Genomic DNA, 19,592 nt, shown 5'->3' on the forward strand with positions numbered 1-19,592 from the left:
TTGATTTTTTTTATGAGAACTTGTTTGATATTAATCCATTTTTATTAATTTACTTTGCACAGCGCATCATCACAGCCCGGAGGGAAGCCCGGCCAGCGACCGTCCACTCATGACGCCCATCAGTATTAACCCATTCGCGAAGACATCACTCTCGGACGGTACGCTTGCGGGGGCGGGCACTAAAAGCGCCGGCTCGAAGCTCATGAAACCATCGCAACTTTCGCCGGCGATTGGGCCCGGCTCGGTGCTCGGTGCGGCCGGCAGCACCACCACCACGACCACGAATCTCGCGGCGGCCGCCTCCATCTTTGGCAAGGGCATCCTGCGCCAGCCACGGTTGCAGTTTGCCACCTCGCTGCTCAACAGCGCCGGTCACAGCATCGGAGGCATGAATGGTGCCGCCGCCGCCGCAACCACCCTAAGCAGTATTACTTCCTCCAATTCCCACGCTCTTCACGCTGTGCCGTCGGGCACGAACAACTCGGTGGTGACGGCATCAGCAGCAGCAGCAGCATCGGCAACCCACGGATCAAGCAACGGGGCGACCGAAGGATTGTTTACAATGCATCTGAAAGCGAAGGCAAAGCTCGACTCCTCGAAGCTCTTCTCGGCGGCGCTCGGTGTTGGCGGGGCCGCCAGTGTTGCCGGCCAGCCGGGTACGGGCGGCTCCGCCGGTGCGGCACCCTGCTGCATCTGCGGCATCCCGGTGAACTCGCGCCACTACGCGCAGCCGACGAAGAAGTACGGCGTCAGCTGCTGCGACGTGTGCCGCAAGTTCATCTCGAAGATGGTGAAAAAGCTGGCCACCGGGAGCCTGATCGGTCCGGGGCAACCGGCCAGTGGGGCGGACGTTACAATGCTCAAGTGCAAGAATGAGGGCAAGTGTCTGATCATCCCACCGTCGCAGCTGATGCGGCCGGAGGCAGTGAAAACGCGCCACATCTTCAAGGAGCGGTGCCACGCGTGCTGGCTGCGCAAGTGTCTCGGCAGCTTCCAGCTACCGCCCGTGCTGAAGATCCGGCTGGGCCAGACGCTACCGCTGACGATGCGCACGTTCGAGCCGCCGGCCAGCGGAACGCCGGCCGGCTGCCCGATCACGCTGAAGAAGGATCCGTCGACGGAGGGCAATCTGTTCGCGAACAGCATCGCCGAGCACGGGCCAGCGAACGGTGGGACCGCCGGGCGCATCCTGTGGAACAGTGGCGACAGGAAGCCGGGCACGCTGGCGGACGGTTTCAGCAAAGCGTTCAATCCCTTCCTGGCGCTGCACATCAATCCGCTGTCGCAGAACAACAGCACGTTTGGCAGCGTGCCGCAGATCAAGCTGTCGCTTGGGGGAGGCGAACGGAGCAGCCTGATGGCGGCGAGCCCGAGCAGTTCGTCCGGCGCCAGCTCGTCCGGTGGGAAGAGTCCGCTGTCCGGCAAGGAGGATATCTTTGCGCCGATCGAACCACGCAAGGAGAAGGACGGCGTTAAGGTGGAGGATACTAAATTGGGGCTGGCGGCTGACGGTGTCGCTGCCGGCGCTCGAAAGGACATCAAGGAGGAGCAGGAAATCAGCCCCATTAAGGCACCGCGCACGCGCAGCAAATCCGAAGCGACCGGCACGGACGCAGCAACAGCAAACACGACAACAGCAGCGCTCGAAACGAAGGTGGAAGCATCCACTGCTTCGTTAGTGGCTGCCAACAGCACGTCGCAACAGCTTGCGGCTGCCGGTGGCAGTGCTGCTGCTGGTCCGCAACCGGCGACCGGTCCGAACAAGGGTGCAGCGTCCGACCGGCAGCGCATCGATCTGAAGGGCCCGCGGGTGAAGCACGTGTGCCGCAGCGCGTCGATCGTGCTCGGCCAACCGCTGGCCACGTTCGCCGACGATGGTTCGGTCGGGTCGCCCAGCGGTGGTGCGCTGGAAAACATCGAAACACCGCCGAGCGATAGTGCGGCCGAACCGGCCGTAGATCTGCCGCTGATGGACCGGGAACGACGGGCCACGAAGACGGCGGTGCCGTCGGGCGTGAAGCCCCAGGACTGCAACGATTGTATCGATCCGGACGTAGCGCTGTCGCCGCCCGCGACACCGGACGACGATTCGGGGACTGTGCGAGGCACACCGACCAAGAGCGATCAATTCGATCCGGACACGAGCGGATCGACGGAGAAGGAGCTGGTGATCGACGAAGACAAGCTGCCGGATGGGACCGAGGCAAAGGAAGAACAGCTTGCCGATGCCGAATCGATTGTGAGTGATTTGAAGGCGCAAATTGGCGAGAGTGTTGCCAATACCATTGCGGCGACGGAAGCGATGCCCACTAAGGAGGATCAAATGATGAAACCACTTGCCGTGGCAATTCCTGCCGCACCGGTAGCAAAGCGGTACGACGAGAGTGTGGAAAAGCCGACCACACGGAAGACGACCAGCTCGTTCCGCCCGCAAGCCTCGAAGCAGTTCGGCGTCGGTGCAATCGCGAAAGGTCCCTCGAATATCAGTGGCCGGAAGCAGCAGCAATCGCAAGGGTCCTCCGCACTGGTCGCCCTTGGCGGGCGCAATGCAGCCGCCTCGATGGGCGTCGGAGCGAACGGCGGCCTGGGGGCTGGCTCAAACCTACGCACTCCGAGCGATGTGCCGATGATTTCGATCGACTTCTGGGAAAACTACGACCCGGCCGAGGTTAGCCGTACCGGTTTCGGGCTGATACTGTCCGAGTCGATGCCGGTCCGTGCGCTCTGCTTTCTCTGCGGCAGTGCCGGACTGGAGAGTATGCTGTTCTGCGTGTGCTGCTGCGAACCGTACCATCAGTACTGCGTGAAGGACGAGTACAATCTGCGCACCGGCACGGGCACGGGGCTGGACGATACCGGCAACATGAGCCTGCTGGACGTGACGCTCGGTGCGTCGCCCCAGCAGCAGCAGGAGCAGCTGCTGATCGCACGGTACAACTGGATGTGCCCTCGGTGCACGGTGTGCTTCAGCTGCAACATGGCGACGGGCGCGAAGGTAAAGTGTCAGAAGTGCGCCAAGCACTATCACACCACCTGTCTCGGGACGAGCAAGCGGCTGCACGGTGCTGACCGGCCCCTGATCTGTGCAGCCTGTCTGCGCTGCAAGAGCTGCGGCACCACGAACGTGACGAAGTTTATCGGCAACCTGCCGATGTGTACGCCCTGCTTCCGGTTGCGCCAGAAGGGTAACTACTGCCCGCTCTGCCAGAAGTGCTACGAGGACAACGATTTCGACCTGAAGATGATGGAGTGCGGCGACTGCCGCCGGTGGGTGCACGCGCGCTGCGAGGGACTGACGGACGAGCAGTACAACATGCTGAGCGTGCTGCCGGAGAACATTGAGTTTGTGTGCAAGAAGTGCGCGAAGCACAGCAGCGACAGCACGGCCCACCTGTGGCGTGATGCGGTCGCGGCTGAGTTCAAGGCCGGTCTGCTGAGCGTCGTGAAGCTGCTGAGCAAAAGCCGCCAGGCGTGTGCGCTGCTGAAGCTGAGCCCGCGCAAAAAGTCGCCCAACTGTACGTGCGGTGCTGCGGCCGGCTCGATCACGAACGGGAAGCAGATTTCATTCTTCACCGGGCCGCTTGGAGAGGGCGGATTTTCCGCCTCGAAGAAGCCGAAGCTGGACGAAGACTCGATCTACGACTTTAGCAGCGAGAACAGCTGTGGCAGCAGCAGCGGGAACAGTAACACCGGCGCAGGCTACGCCGTGGTGCCGGTGGCGGGCAGTAAGTGCTACTGCGCCGGGCGTCAGGCAATGCCGGGCAAGGGTTCGCCGAACGGGGGCGACATCAGTCTGGTCGACATCAAGCAGAAGATCAACGCCAACGAGTACTACTCGCTGCAGGATTTCCACTACGACATGAACCTGCTGCTGCAGGTCGTCGGCTCGGAGGAGCTGACGGTGGCGTACAAGGAGTTCCTGAGCGAAACGTTCCCGTGGTTCCAGAACGAAACGAAGGCGTGCACCGATGCGCTCGAGGAGGCGATGCGCGGCGAGGTGGATCAAGCGAACGGGCTGGATCAGTACCACCACTCGTCGGCCGGGGTCGGCGGAATGGGCGGTCGGGTCGGTGGGCACACTGGCGCAGCCCACCTGGCTGGCGGTGCGTACGAAGCGTTCGGACCCGCGCTCGACCAGAAAGTGCCGCAGATCGACATCCCGCTGGACGAGCTGACGGATTACTTCCACGACGCGGAGGAGGAGCTGCTCGACACGAGGATGTGCATGCTGTGCAAGCAGCACGGCGAAGGGATGCCCCTGCACGAATCGCGCCTGCTGTACTGTGGCCAGAACAACTGGGTGCACACCAACTGTGCGCTCTGGTCGGCGGAGGTGTTCGAGGAGATCGACGGCTCGCTGCAGAACGTGCATTCGGCGGCGTCGCGCGGCCGCATGATCAAGTGCTGCCACTGCGGCGTGAAGGGTGCCACCGTCGGGTGCAATGTGAAGAACTGTGGCGAGCACTACCACTTCCCGTGCGCCCGCCGCATCGGGTGCGTGTTCATGCTGGACAAAACGGTGTACTGTGCAGCGCACGCGGGCGAGGCGAAGAAGAAGCGCTGCCCGGAGGAGCGCCACTTTGAGATTGCGCGCTCGGTGTACGTGGAGCTGGACCGGCGGAAGAAGCGATTCGTCGAGCCGGCCCGGGTACAGTTCATGATCGGTTCGCTGAACGTGCGCCGGCTGGGCCACGTGGTGCCGACGTTCAGCGACCACGCGGACGTACTCATCCCGGCGGACTTTGAGTGCACGCGGCTCTACTGGTCGGCCAAGGAGCCGTGGAAGATCGTATCGTACCGCATCAAAACGTCGATCCAGTGCAACAACTACGGGTACGGGACCGATCTGGGCAAGAACTTTACCGTCGACCACTCGTCGCACAGCAGCACGGTGCAGTGGGGTCTCACACAGATTGCCCGCTGGCACACCAGCCTGCAGTACAGCGATGGGCAGGACGAGGCGGAGTTCGATGCGCAGGAGGAGAGCGAAGCGCTGCAGCAGCATCTCCTCTCGTCCATGTCTTCAACGGGCACGACGATGACCACCACGACAGCCACGACGCAGTTGCGCAGTTGCGACCGGGGCTCATCGGTGAAGCAGCAGCAGCAGCAGCAGCAACTGCAATCGCTCTGCGAGTCGAATCCCGGCGTGTGCGGCGACGATACGAACGACGAGGAGCCGCAAAACACGAACGATCTGCTGCCGCCGGAAATAAAGGACGCAATCTTCGAGGACCTGCCGCACGACATCCTGGACGGCATCTCGATGCTCGACATCCTGCCCAAGCTGATGACGTACGAGGATCTGCTCGCGATGGATCTGAAAACCGATGCCACCTTCAACGTGGACATACTGAAGGATCCGAACGGGCTGCTGCAGGTGCACAGCAATGTGGCTGGTTCGTCCTCGTCCGGTGCTCCTGCGTCGAACGCTCTCGGGCAGCCCTCCAAGCCGGAGGATCATGCCGGCATGGATGTGGACGATATGGTTAGCCTGCAGGAAGCGATCGGCGGTGCCGTCGGATCGGAGCTGAGCAACGACAGCTGGGCGAAAACGATCGGCACACCCGGCATCGAGGACGCCCTGCTGTCCAGCATGACGAAGCCGAACGCCACCAGCAACGGTGCGTCAGCAAGCGGACCCGGACAGCAGCAGCAGCAGCAGCATCGGGAGCTGAAGCGTAGCAAATCGGACCTGCTGGAAGCGATCGCAGCGGTCGGTAGCCATCAGCAGCCGCGCGGCCAACGGTCCGGCAGCTTCTCATGGAGCACCAAGCAGCTCGAATCGACGGCCGCTGTTGTGGCGAAGCGTCGCAAGATCGGTAAAAACAACATCAAACTGTCGGACGTACTTTCGCTGGGAAGAATCAAGGAGGATGCGGCCGGCACGCTGTCAACGACGACCACGACGACCACGACAACGGCCACACTGGCGACTACAACGACCACCACCACCACCGTCGTGATGCAGCAGGAGCGGCGCAAATCGCAGGACGATTACTCATGGGCCGCGATGAAAAAGTCAACGACCGTGCTGGAAGGCGCGTCGTCGGCGGAGAGTGGCCACGTGTTCCAGAAGCTGAAAATATCCCAGCTGGACGGTGTGGACGACATCTGTCTCGATGGGACGGTGGGCGAGATGAAGATTTACTCGTCGCGCTCGATGATCGAGGGACCGGTCAAGTGTGACCGCTGCCAGGCGACGTACCGCAACCAGGAATCGTACCAGCGCCATCTCAGCTCGTGCGAAGTGCTCTCGACCAGCGAATCCGAGTCGGAAACTCGATCGCCTCGTCTGCTGAGTCCCGAACAGCAACAGCAGCAACAGCAGCAGCAACAGCAGCAGCAGCAAATTATCACCGGCCAGATTGCGGGCACTGCCAGCAATACGTTCCTTCTGCCGCAGGCCACAACCCAACCGCAAACGATCACAACCGACATCTACGGCAACACGACGGGCTACCTGACCGGCACGGCGCAAGGTGCCGGCCATCCGCAAACCATCTCCGTGCTGCAGACCGGCCAAACGATCAATCTCGGCAACGGCAACCAGGCGATACTGTCCAACCTGCCCACCTCGATGCCGATCACGATCAACCAGCTGTCGTCGAACGGCATCCCGATCCAAACGTCAGCGGCCGGGGCGCAACAAATCCCGCTCCAGGGCACGGTTGGGTTGCAGAATCTGGCCGGCAACATGATCATCTCCGGGCCGAACGGTCAGGGGCAACTGTTCGCCACCACGAATCAGTTCCCCAACGCCACCTTCCAGCAGCAGTCGCAGCCGCAGCAACAGCAGCTCCTGCAGGACAACGGGTCGCAGCAGTACGTGCAGAGCAAGCAGCGATTCATTCAGCCGGCACCGACCGCTTCGCCGATCACGTTGCCCCACAGCCTTGCGTCAGGCGCGGGCCCAATGTCAACCACGACGCTCAGCACCGCCCAACCGCTCGGCGGTGTGTTCGCCCAGCAGCCGCAGATCATCTCGATCGGACCGAACGGGCAGCCGCAGCTGATGACGCTCGCCGCTCCACAGCAGCAGCAGCAGCAGCAAACGATCCTGCAGACGGCCGGCGCTCAGCAGCTGACAATGCAACCGACGGCGAAGAAGATTGTCTACACTACCGCCTCGCCGAAGAAGATGATGAGTAAGCTGGGCCAGCAAGGCGCACTGAAAACGAAACGTGCGATGGCATCAAACGGTGTGGCCAAGTCGGCGATGCAGATGAAGGCCAAACAGCAGCAACAGCAGCAGCAGCAGCAGCAGCAGCAGCAGCACCAACAGCACCATCTCCATCAACCGCAAGAGCAAACGATGACGCTACATCCCACCTTGCTCGGTGGCCAGACGATTGCTACGACTCAGCAGCAGCAGCAGCAACAGCAGCAACAGCAGCAACAGCAAATCCAACTGATCAACGCATCCTACCCGCTGATCCGATCGGCGGCGGCACCCGCCGCACCACAGCAAGCGCCGGGAAACATCATCTTCCAGACCCAGCCGTCCGCCAACCAGCCCATCCTGGTGCAGCAGGTCGGCGGCAATCAGATCTCGTACCTCTCCGACCAGGGCACGCTCACGCACAGTCCGGTCCAGTACCAGCTAGCCCCGGCGAACGTGCTCACGCAGAACGGGTTCGCCATGGCCACGGCCGGCACGGATGCGGGCACGCTCGCCGCCGCCGCCAACAACATTCTCATCCCGAACGGTACCGGGGGCTACTCGCTCATCCCGGCGAGCGCGCTGCAGATCGCCACCCAGCCGCAGGTAATTGGCACGATCGTGCAACCCCAAGCAGCTACCCTCCAGTGCGGCATGATGGCGGCGGAGCAGATGGTGCTGGGTGCGCCGGGCGGTGCGACCGCCACCGCCCAGCCGACGCTCGAGATGATGGTGACGGATCCGGCGTCGGGCTGCATGTACCTGACCAGCCCCTCGATGTACTACGGCCTGGAGACGATCGTGCAGAACACGGTGCAGATGTCCTCGCAGCAGTTCGTGTCCGCCACGGCGATGCAAGGTGTGTTGAGTCAGAATTCAAGCTTTTCCGCTACTACGACGCAAGTGTTTGCGGCTAGCAAGATTGAACCGATTGTCGAAATGCCCGCAGGGTACGTGGTGCTGAACAACGACGGCACCGCCCAGCCGATGCAGATAGGAACGACGTCGACGGCGTCCGTCGTGTCGCAGGCCCCGGTCCAGATCCAGACGTCCACCAGCGCGAACGGCGGGCAGCCGATCTTCCAGCAGGCGCAGGCTCCACTCCAACCGACCACGGTAGTATCGTCGATGGCCGGCACGCTCCCCAGCACGATGCAGACGAGCCACCAGCCGATGGGAACGATCCAGCAGCAGCAGCAGCAGCAGCAGCAACAGCAGCAGCAAATGTGGAAGATCGATGTGTCCTCCCCGTCGGCAATCAGTATTCAACCGAGTACAAACACAATTGCCACCAGCAGCTCGACCGGCGCCACTACCTCGATCGTAACGCCGCTGAAACCGTCGATGAAAACGATCGTGCCCAAGGCTCAGCCGCAGCTCGTCAACAAGGTCATGCCGAACACGGCCATGAAGGTGCTGAGCAGCGGCACGGAGCAGATCACCACCAGCAGCGGCGCAGTGTCGATGTCCCAGCAGCACAAATCGTCCGCTGCCGCGTACCAGTCGATCGTCTCGTCGTCGGTCTACACGACGGCCACCGCCATGACCACCTCCACCAAGGTTTCGAACGTGATCAAACCGATCACCAAGACGACCAACTACACCAAACCGAAGATCGTGGCCAAGCCGGTCAAGCAGAAGAGCTCGTCCTCGGCCTCGTCGCTGCTTTCGCCGCCACCATCGACGCCACCTCCGACCCCGATGTTCCAACTGGCCCCACAAAATCAGCAGCAGCAGCAACAGGTGCCCCAATCACTGATGATCACGACGCAACCAGTGGCGCAGCAGCAGCAGCAACAGCAGCAGCTGCTACAGAACAGCATCACCCTGATACCGGCCGGCAATGCTATCGCCTCGGTAGTGAACAACTCATCCCAGCTGGTACCGATCAAGCCGAACGTGGGCGTGAACGGGCTGCCGACGACCATCACCGCCAACCAGCTCACCGTGAGTGCGATCAAGCAGCAGCCGTCGATGGTGATCGAGAAGCTAACGCAACCGCCGGTAGCATCGCCCACCACACCCGCACCGAGCGGCGGTCCGATGATGATCATTCAGCCCACAAGCGTAGCGCACAAGAAGCCGCAGCACGGCAACACGCAGGGCGCTATGAAAAAGCAGAAAACCATGCTGCCGACGCAGATGATCAGCTACGCGACGCCCCAGCAGCAAGCTCAGCAGCAACCGTACCAGCAGATAATGAGCGTGTCCACCGGCAGCCAGCAGCAGCAGCAGCTGGCCGGACTTGCCCAGCAGCAACAGCAGCAGCTGCAAGCTCAACCCATCACCATCACGCAGGGTAAAGGGTCGCTGGCGAAAAAGTCCGCCAGTGCGGGGCAGATCACGCTGTCGATTGCCAACACCGGTCCGAACGGTGGCAGCGGCCCAGTGCCGGTTTCGATGCCGGCCTCCACCATCACGATCACGCCCTCGCCGCCGGCCAGCATAACGCTGCCGACCGCACCCTACCCTATGCCGCTCTACTCCAACATTCCCACCAACGTGGTGAACCCGATCCAGCAGCAGACGAACAGTCAGAGCAGCGGCGCCGGTGCGACGATCGCGTCCGGCGGCAACCCGGTGCAAAACCGGCCCACCAATCGCGTCCTGCCGATGCAGGCCTCCGTACTGCAGCAGAAAGCGCCGGAAGTGTCGCAAACGCCGCCACCGCCACCCCTGAAGCTACTGCAGCAGCAGTGCTCGGAGAAGCTGGACGAGTTTTCCATCATGCCCAGCAACCATCCGGCGCAGTCGCCGTACGGTGTGTCGACGCCGAGCGCCTCCCCGAACGACGTGGACCGGATGAAGCTGGCGGGCCAGGAGGAGAAGCTGCTGCCGTCGGCCGGCAAACCGAACAGCCGGCTTGAGATCGAGATCAAGCCGATCGAAATCGCGCCGCTCCCGTCGGCACTGATGACGCCGACCACGACGAACGGTAGCTGTACACCTTCGCCGCTACCGCCAGCCATGCAGCAGCAGCAGCAGCAGCAACAGGACTCCTCACCGATGGTATCGCTAGCGCAAGCGGAGGAGCAGGCGAACAGTATGCTCATGGAAATGGAAGAGCAAACGGAGCAGCTACAGCAGCAGCAGCAGCAGCAGCAGCAGCAGCAGCAGCAGCAGGACCATCTCCAGCAGTCGCACGAACCCCTGACACCGAGCTTCCAGTTCAGTCTCAGCTTCGATGGCAACGGTACGCTGATCCCGCTCGGCGGTGGACCGCTCGATCCGCAGCAGCCCACCATGGCGGCGCAGATCGAAATCAAACCAATTCTCCCGTCAGCGACCGACGGGCTGCAATCCCCGCAGCAGCAAGCGACGACGCTGATGTCGCACGACTCGCTCGAGGACGCGGAGCGGCGGGACACGGAGGAAACGCAACGCATCGACGAGCTGAAGCATTCGCTCGAGGCGGAAACGCAGGAGATGCTGGCCGAGGGCCACGAAGCGTCGCTTTGCGGGGACAGTGGGGCCGGCGGTAGCTGTGGCGCGGCGTCACCGTCCCTGAACGACGGTGAGTCCGATTCGCCCGAGATCAAGCATAAGATTTCGGAAATTCTGGACAATCTCGAGCAGCAGACGAGCCAGGAAGGGGAGCAGCTGCAGATGGACGCGTTCGAGAGCCTGCGGCAATCGAAGGAGCTGCAGCAGGAACATCACCATCATCATCACCGTGCAATCGAAACGGATGCGGAGTGTGCGGCCGAAACGGAGCGGCTGGTGGCGGAGCTGCGGGAAGAGTTCCAGAGCTCGGCGGCGTCCTCGCCATCGCTAGCGACGACCGCCACGACCGTACCGCTGATGACGGTCGTCGAGCAGCAATCGAACGAAACTGGTGCCGCCGCCGGCGGTCCGCTTGCCGATCAGCAATCGCTGCTTGCCATCTCGAGCAGCATGTTCGAGCCGAAGATGAAGCCGGATGAGGCCGGCTGCTTCCGGGACGTGGTGGAGCGGTCGAGCTTTGGCGGGTGCGGGCCGGCGGCGCACGATTTCGACAGCGTCGCGCTGCTGCACGGTGGCGATGCGGAGAGCGTGCTGTTCGGCAAGATCCGGCAGCCGGAACCGTCGCCGATGTCGCAACCGTCGCCGACCGAGCACCACCACCAGCAGATGCAGCTGGACGAGGAGCTGCAGCAGTACACCTCGGTGCAGCAACTACCGGCCCAACCGTCGGTGCCGACGGCAGCCGCACCAAAGCCACAGGCAGTGCCGCGCCCAACCAGTCCGAAGCTGCTGTACGAGATACAGTCGCAGGACGGGTTCACGTACAAGTCGACCTCGATCGCGGAAATTTGGGACAAACTGTTCGAGGCGGTACAGCTCGCTCGGCGTGCCCACGGGCTAGCCGCACTGCCGGACGGTCAGCTGAAGGAGATGGCCGGCGTGCAGATGCTCGGGCTGAAAACGAACGCCATCCGGTATCTGCTCGAACAGCTGCCCGGGGTGGAGAAGTGCTCGCAGTACAGTCCGCTGTACCACAAAAAGCAGACCGGTGGCGTCGGCGGCGGCCCGTACGGTGCGGGTGGAGCTGGCGCCGGATTGAACGGCTTGGGGGCGAATGGTGGAGCGTCCGAGTATGCGGACTACTTCGAGGATCTGCAGGAGAACCCGCACGGTACGGCACGGTGTGAGCCGTACGGTACGCGCTCGGAGTACGACATGTTCAGCTGGCTGGCGTCCCGGCACCGCAAGCAACCGATGCCGATCGTGGCCCAGAACATCGACGATACGATCATTCCAAGGTAAGGTTATCATCAGCCTGTTTCGAAAGAGAGGCAAAACACACACTAAATGCTGATCTCTCTGTGCTCTTGTTGCAGACGTGGCAGTGGCAGCAATCTGCCGATGGCAATGCGCTATCGCACGCTGAAGGAATCGTCCAAGGAGTCGGTCGGCGTCTATCGGTCGCACATACACGGTCGTGGACTGTTCTGCAACCGTGACATTGAAGCAGGTAGGTTAACAGCGGCTCTTCACGCGCGCGTGCGCTTGAATTCGGGTAACTAATCGTGTTGCTTTCTTCTTATTTCATCTTTCAGGCGAGATGGTGATCGAGTACGCCGGGGAGCTGATCCGCTCCACGCTGACGGACAAGCGCGAACGGTACTACGATAGCCGCGGTATCGGTTGCTACATGTTCAAGATTGATGAGAACTTTGTCGTCGATGCGACGATGCGTGGCAATGCGGCCCGCTTCATCAATCATTCGTGCGAGGTAAGTTGTGTTTGCGGAGCATCACTCCCGCTTTTGTTCTAGCTATACAGCAGCATTCTAATGTGTCTTTCTTTCTTCCCCCCCCCCATAAAAAAACAGCCAAACTGTTACTCGAAGGTGGTGGACATACTGGGCCACAAGCACATCATCATCTTTGCCCTGCGGCGCATCGTGCAGGGCGAGGAGCTTACCTACGACTACAAGTTCCCCTTCGAGGACGTCAAAATTCCGTGCTCGTGCGGTTCGAAAAAGTGTCGCAAATATCTCAACTAACATCCAGCAGTCCAATCAGACCCCAAACGCTTGCCCATCGGTGTAGCAGCCCCGTGAAGAGCGATGGAGGAGAGCACAGACAAACTGTACAGACCGGCCCCCATCAGTGTTTTAGGCAAATCGAGAGGACGAACACTTTGTGTCACTCGCACGTCCCCATCCCCAGTTATTATTAGCCATACAAAGAAACAGGAAGCAACAGTGTGTGTGTGTGTGTATGTAAATGTATAAGTTAACGTGGAGCAACTCCAGCAGAAGAGTCACCGATAGACGGTCACTATCTCCAGCTCTAGCGAGTTAGGGAGAGAGAGAAACGTAGAACGAAAGTGTAACACTCTAGTTTCGCCACTAGCCAGTGTGTGTATTTGTATGTGTGTAGATGTGTGTGTGTGTGTGTGTGTGTGTGTTTTATGTAATTAGCCGTTAAGCTGTTAAAGGGATATGTGTAGATACTTTTACCTTAAATGTGTACATGTATAAGTCTTAAACCGCGTGTCAGGTCAGGGCGAGCCCCGCACCGTTATTGTCACTTGTGGTCGCCCGACCCAACGCAGAGTATACCCTGTACCATACTATTGTAGCTGCTGTATATGATGGGCACGTTCCGTGCGTGCCCGTATGTTTACGTGTTTATGTGTGTGTGTGTATGTGTGTAAAACTAATCGTTATAAGTATTTATATTGAACCCTGTAGGCGTAAGGAAATGTTTTAAACGTTTTTTTTTTTCTTTCTCGTGTTGGTTTGGGTGGGAGATGAACAACTGTATCCAGTGTGTTTCCTCTTCCTGCTCGTCGTGCATGTCTGTGCTGGTGAAACAGATACAAAGTCACTTCGTCGTATGCTAAGCCAAGCCACCCACCAACCCCGTGCGTACTCAGTATCAAACACGGGGTGCATTTTACCACCATTTGAAGCTCCAGGTTAGGTTGAATTGTAAAGTAAAAGTCACAGGCGAGTCACAGGGGACGGAAAGCGGATGGATTGAGGCCATATCAGCGCTATTTTTATTGCATCGGCTGTCGGTGCAAAGGCTGCAACACTGATATCTGCAGCATGATGCGCTAGTACACAGTTTTTAAAACAAACCATTCAAAACGCATCTCCACACAACGTCACTGGCGTGACGTGGCGAACACATTTTAAAAGACGGAACTCACACATAAAATCACATCAAAATCCAAAAAAAAAAACACTATTAGATCGGTGTATCGGTGTGTCGTTTACTCCCATTAAAAAAGAAATGCTCACAATATATTAGCAAAAATCAAACCTCTACTGTATGTATATATGCAGTGCAGTAGCAGCGGGTTATTATTAGCAAGCTTACGGGCTTAGTGTTGGGGAAACTGTTCGAGGATCAATAGAGACAAGTCGGTCAGTTTTGTGTACAGAGAAAAAAAGGGAAGAAGACAAAAAAACCTAACCATGCTACTACTACTACTAGCACTATTGCTACATCTACCAATAGCTGTAATAACCCGCAGGACAATAGGCGAACTAAACGATTAAATTGCCATTTGAACCACATGATCAAAACATTTAAAAGAAGAAACCCGTGAAATCTCTAATCCCGCAAACGCGCTCCCCCTTCCTCCGTTGGCATCAGTATCAGAAGTAAGCAAACATCACAACTACTTTTAACGTATTACATTAAATGGGCAGATGAAAAAAAAAAACGGTCGGAGCAGTTAATGGCGAATGTTTCCCAATGGCCGATGGCCGGTAACGGAGACTCACTCCGCGACCGCGACGGGTGGGGTATGAGAATCCTTTAAAACTGATCTTGCCATTTCGTTGTGAATCAAATGAACTGTGTGTAGTAATGTTATAATCTTTAAGCGTAGCAGAAAACCGAAACGAAGAAACGGTAGAAGGAAGGGAAGAAAATTCCAACAAGTGATGTGAATGTGGAAAACAAGCATTAAATGTTTCACTCAGCTAAGAGATAGTAAGCGAATTCAGGTAGAATGGTGGTGAATATGCAGTTGTTTTTAACAAACGGTTTCTGACCATTTCACAACAACACACACACACACACACACACGAATCGGGCAGCAGAGGTGTGTCAAATAACAAAACAGGAATGAAATTAATAACCAGATCAAAAGAAACGTTTTAAAACACGGCACAATTCGTCGCCACCATGTTTCCGCAAATTTTCATCATTTTAAGCTCATCTTTACCACATCTTTCCAAAGGTGGGTAAAACGGAGAAAAGGAAACAAGTGGATAACGAAGAAACATTGTGCAAACATTTTAGCAAACTCGATCAAAGAACAAACCACGAAACAAATCAAACATACACAGAGCCAGACGCGCGTGAAATGAATGTAAAAGTAAGAAGCAAAACAAAAGAAGGAAAAAAAAGCAACAACTGTCACCAAACAATGTGAGAAAAAGCTGTGACGATCACGGCTCATGAAGGAAGAGGAAAGGAAAAGCAAAAAAAGAAAAGAAAAACAAGGCAAGGATAGAAGGAAAAGAAAGTAAGTAATCAACAGGCAACAACAAAAAAAAACGGTGAAAGTGAAAACAAATGTGATACTAACGGGAAAAAAGAAACTATTTGCGACAAGTAATTTAATTTAATCTTAGTGTAGGCATCAGTTAGGAAGGCAAACCCCGCTAAAACAAAACGAGTAAAATACGGAACAGGCGTGTGTAGTCACAGGAAGAACGTAAGAGAAAGACAGCGAGAGAGATGAGGAGGAGGAAAGCAAATGAGAAAAATACAACACTCAACATTACAGACACATAAAAAAACAGACCCCTTTTGCTGTTTAGTCGTGTAAGGGAATAGTAAAATCAAGCAGAAGATAGCAGCCAGATAGGTGCAAACCAGATATGTTAAAACAATGGGCAACATTATCTCCGCAATCCCCTGAATGAAACGCGCGCAAATTTGAAAACAAAAGTCATCCCTCATTATTTCACCGCTGCAGCACGATCATCAACTTCTCATCTACTACTCTACTTACTCAGTTTGTTTCACCAGTGTGCGTTTTTTGTTTTCGCAAAACAACCCTCCCCCAGAACCAGAATTTGCTCAGTGAATGTTCAGTGTTTTTTTGCTTTGTTTTACCGCAGTTTTTGGCTTTTTACCGTACAATAAAACTCTGTGTAGTACTCTCTGTGCTGTTGTTTACCGAAATAGATAGACAAAAGTGTAACATGTAACGAACAGACTTGAGGGGGCAGTAGTAGTAAGTCTCTGTCTGTGCCAGGCAGTGCAGGAAGAAACAGGCCGACGCGTAAAGTAAACTATAGAATTGAAAAAAAGAAAAAAAACACACGCAACACATAGAATAAAACTAAACCACAATAATCCGAGCGGGAAAAATAGCAAACATGATGTACCATAACGTGCGCGCGTAAGTTTAAGTTTGAAGTAATCATTTCTTTCTGAAGTATTATTATATGTTGGGATAAAAATAAAAATATATCAACGATGGAAACAATTAATTTTGCGAGTTATCCTTATTTTTGCTGCGAAGGCCAAAACATCCGAAGCTCAGAAATATTAATAATGAATAGAAACTTTGAACTCCCTTTTTCTCCATTTCCCTTAAATAGAAAATTTGTTATTCTGTCCGCTAATTCATAGTTTTGCTGCACTGTGTCTCACTCCGCACGTCTCACGTTGCACACCGAGTTCGCGTTTGGACATACACATTTCCTTCTCACTATTGAATACCCTCGTGAGCCACAAAACCAACATGCTTCTCGCTCTGTCACCTTTGATTGGTCCGTGAGATAGAGCGAGAAAGCATGCGCATCTGGTTGCTTGACGGTAGGCACTGCTTTCCACCACACGTCCCATAGTGATTTACCGCTGACAGCAAAGCAGCGCACCGAACCCGTCTGTTCGCGTTCAGAGTAGCCAAGTAAACAACGCGCCACACGGACAGCAACGAATTTAGAACATGGAGAAACGAAAAGACTCACTTAGGGTAGGTGTACGAGACAGTCGGCATTGTGTTCCCGTCCTCCTTGCAGGCTCACAGGCAGTCGGCAAATGGCAACCCGGCTCTAACCTCATTACCCCGTTTCTGGCCAGATAATCGCACAAGCGCTGAGCAGCTACCGTGCCGAGGAGATGTTCATATCGTTCAACGGAGGCAAAGACTGTACGGTGCTGTTAGACCTAATCCACCAAGCGAACCTGAAGGATGCGAAACAGATCAAATGTATCTACGTTCGTCCCTTGAACCCTTTCAGCGAGATCGAGGAGTTCGTGGACCGGTGCCGGCAGCACTACGGCATCACGATAGCGACGGTGGACGGTGGCATTAAGGCGGCGCTCGAGCAGATCTGCCGGGCGGATCCACAGCTGAAGGCCTGCATCATGGGGTCCCGCCGGTCCGATCCGTACTGTGAGCGGTTAGCATCGTTTCAGGTAAGCCCTTGCTTGCGTAGTAGCGTCCCCGCTCGTTTGGCGCGCGTTGTTTGCTGTCCCTGTCCGCCCGACGATTGCGTAATCCATTTCCGCGTTTGCACACACATCACTTATCGGACCGGACTTGATCATGATTCCGCGCGCTGTTTGCTGCTGCTGCTGCTGATGATGGTGACTGTACATTCAGGAAACGGACCCGGGATGGCCTCGATTGATGCGCATCAATCCACTGCTCGAATGGACCTGCGAGGACATCTGGAGCTACATCCGGGAACACAACGTACCGTACTGTGCGCTGTACGATAGAGGGTAAAATTCGTGATTCGAGTTCACACTGTGCCGTGACGTGATAGAGTGCGCTTCCTCCCTCCTACCCATTCTAGCTACACTTCGATCGGCGATCGAACGAACACAATTCCAAACCCTCGCCTGAAGGTGGAAGCGGACAGCAGCGGGGAAGTGACTTACCTGCCGGCGTACACGTTGCAGGACGCGGACAAGTATGAGCGGGCGGGCCGGCTCTAACAACCCCCTCCGGTGCCCCGTGGTGCCTTTTGGTATGGCTTCGAGGAGGAAAAGACATAATTAAGCTTCCCTCCACGACGAAGCAGCGTGAAGATAAGGGCTGGTCGTCCCTTGTATCGCTTGAACGGGTGAATTTAAGGCAGTTGCTTAGCAACATGACACTTACACACTAACACACTTACACTTACACTTTCCTTCAATGTTGTCCCCTCTCCCCGCACACGAACAATACGCTGTAACACAAAACCGGTGGGGGGATGACAACACACTGTTAAACTGTTTTACAAAAACTCTAGCCCAAATGACTAAACGTTTCTTGGATTTTTCTGTGAAGAAAAGGTTTTTTTTATTTTTTATCTCGATCTTCTTTTTTACAACTTATCAATGACATACGAAAAAAAAAATACGGAAAGAAAGGAAGAAAACGGTCGGCGGCGCAATGGTGGAGGGAAAGTACAACCCGGGAGTTGGTTGTTCGTGGCCTACTTTCTTTGTACATTGTTGGAAAGGAATGCCAGCGGGCCCTTCGTGCACTTGTTGGCGTAGTGTCCTTTGATGCCACACTTGAAGCATCTGGAAAAGGAAATTTAAAAAAACATTTTTTGAACAAAATTTAAGAAAAACCACATTGCCCTCGATTACGTACGTAATTTCCTCGATTGGGCGTGGGGGAGGTTTTTGTGGCATGAAATTTCCCTCCTCGCCACCAGCACCGCCACCACCACCACCCGGATTGTTTCCTCCGTCTTGATGAATTCGGTGTTTGAAGTAACCGAGGGCACGATACTTGGCATCCTCCATGCGTTGCGTCGCTTCCCGTTGCTGTTCCAAAAACAAAAGAAAGGTTGGCAATTATTTTTTCTAATTTCCATACCGCCCTAAATCCGGTGCCCCCGATACTTACCTCCAGTGGCATCTTCGGACAGTACGATGCTTTGTGGCCCACCTCCCCGCAGTAATGGCAGGTGGTGGGACGCTTCGGCGTTTGGTCCTTAATCTCGGGCGGGGGCGGCAGCTCGAACCGCGGATGCATGTACTTACACTCCGGCCCGTCGGGACAGAAGCCGGCCAGATAGTTGTTGCACAGGACGCGCCGCACATGCCGGTGCCGGCAGTTGGGCCCATGCCGGCAGAACCCCCGATCGTACCAGGGGCAATCTTTGATTTTGCTCTCCGGATCGATGTGCAGAAACGGGCACTCCTTGTTGTGGCAGGCGTTGAAGCGGGAGTAGAAGTAGCATTCCGGCATCTTGGTCATGTCGTACTCGTGCAGAAACTCGCACTGGTCGCCCTTTTTGCACAGACCGCGCAGCCAGTGCTTGCACACGATCGTGCGATCGCCGCGGATGTGTCGGAACGGGCAGGAGTTGCCTTTCTTGCATTCCGTCCCGTCGGAGGCGTTGAAAAACAGACACACGGCCGCGGTGGATTCTGAAAGCGGAGACCGGAAAGAAGCATTGGTTGTGAGTGAGTGGGAGGGGAAGAGTGGATACAAACGCCGTCACCACTTACTGTCCATCCCGGGGAAGGGAAGCGCCAGAGCTCCATACTGTTCGTTGAGATCCTTTTCTATCTTAAAAGTCCAACTGTCGACGTTCGCTATCAGCATGTCCATGGTCGGCACCGGTTTGTTGTGCTGCTCTGCTGCGTGATCCTATACACCTTCCCTCCTTCCGGCACTACCGCAATGTACACCTGCTAAATGTGGCCGCAACGATGCTGAGCATTTAGGGGAGGTGCTTAATCACGGAATTGCTTTACCGGCCGCACGGAAAACACATGGGAACACGGTATTAATTGAGGGAGAAATTCGCACAAATTCGGTGCTCTGCCGCACGCACGGAATGTTTGTTCCCGAGTTTGTTTACAAAATTTGACAACGCGTTACGCGCGGCGGTTGAATACTTGGTTTGATCGTAGGTGAGTTGGCCGTTGCCCACACGACGCAACATTAGTTGCCTACAAACTGAGCTACTTTGGCCAACAATTTCGGCGAAAGGATCCATTTTTTTTTAAATTAT

The 19,592-nt window shown here is 56.4% G+C and overlaps 3 protein-coding genes across 4 annotated transcripts in view; 2 read left to right on the forward strand and 1 right to left on the reverse strand.

The window, feature by feature from the left end:
* The window catches only part of LOC121587766 (histone-lysine N-methyltransferase trithorax), a 120,760-nt gene extending 105,637 nt beyond the window's left edge, over positions 1-15,123 (forward strand). The window contains exons 3-7 of one of the 2 annotated variants that reach the window (XM_041904870.1): positions 63-8,021; positions 8,112-11,904; positions 11,983-12,116; positions 12,202-12,377; positions 12,477-15,123. In XM_041904870.1, coding sequence (XP_041760804.1) covers positions 63-8,021; positions 8,112-11,904; positions 11,983-12,116; positions 12,202-12,377; positions 12,477-12,650 — 12,236 coding nt within the window. In that variant the 3' untranslated portion in view covers positions 12,651-15,123. Of the gene's footprint in view, positions 1-62; positions 11,905-11,982; positions 12,117-12,201; positions 12,378-12,476 lie in introns of both variants that reach the window. The other variant, XM_041904869.1, reaches the window with a different exon arrangement.
* Positions 15,124-16,472: 1,349 nt separating this feature from the next.
* On the forward strand, positions 16,473-17,933 carry LOC121587769 (FAD synthase-like). The gene is made up of 4 exons (XM_041904872.1): positions 16,473-16,600; positions 16,708-17,046; positions 17,234-17,355; positions 17,430-17,933. The coding sequence occupies exons 1-4, from the start codon at positions 16,574-16,576 to the stop codon at positions 17,569-17,571; spliced, it is 630 nt and encodes a 209-aa protein (XP_041760806.1). The 5' UTR covers positions 16,473-16,573; the 3' UTR covers positions 17,572-17,933.
* Positions 17,934-17,950: 17 nt separating this feature from the next.
* LOC121587767 (cleavage and polyadenylation specificity factor subunit 4) lies at positions 17,951-19,447 on the reverse strand. The gene is made up of 4 exons (XM_041904871.1): positions 19,084-19,447; positions 18,476-19,002; positions 18,218-18,393; positions 17,951-18,144 (listed from the first exon to the last, which is right to left on the reverse strand). The coding sequence occupies exons 1-4, from the start codon at positions 19,184-19,186 to the stop codon at positions 18,054-18,056; spliced, it is 897 nt and encodes a 298-aa protein (XP_041760805.1). The 5' UTR covers positions 19,187-19,447; the 3' UTR covers positions 17,951-18,053.
* Between the last annotated feature and the right edge of the window lie 145 nt (positions 19,448-19,592).

This window comes from Anopheles merus, chromosome 2R, assembly GCF_017562075.2.
Source record: "Anopheles merus strain MAF chromosome 2R, AmerM5.1, whole genome shotgun sequence".
In the NCBI taxonomy this organism is placed as follows: domain Eukaryota; kingdom Metazoa; phylum Arthropoda; class Insecta; order Diptera; family Culicidae; genus Anopheles; species Anopheles merus.

Excerpts from the sequence above, each read along its gene's own strand:
- LOC121587769 (XM_041904872.1), top strand. The coding sequence starts at position 16,574 with ATGGAGAAACGAAAAGACTCACTTAGG. Across the intron at positions 16,601-16,707 it reads AACGAAAAGACTCACTTAGG|ATAATCGCACAAGCGCTGAG; the intron begins GTAGGTGTACGA and ends GTTTCTGGCCAG. Across the intron at positions 17,047-17,233 it reads AGCGGTTAGCATCGTTTCAG|GAAACGGACCCGGGATGGCC; the intron begins GTAAGCCCTTGC and ends CTGTACATTCAG.
- LOC121587767 (XM_041904871.1), bottom strand. The coding sequence starts at position 19,186 with ATGGACATGCTGATAGCGAACGTCGACAGTTGGACTTTTAAGATAGAA. Across the intron at positions 19,003-19,083 it reads TCCCTTCCCCGGGATGGACA|AATCCACCGCGGCCGTGTGT; the intron begins GTAAGTGGTGAC and ends CTCCGCTTTCAG. Across the intron at positions 18,394-18,475 it reads GTCCGAAGATGCCACTGGAG|CAACGGGAAGCGACGCAACG; the intron begins GTAAGTATCGGG and ends TTTTTGGAACAG.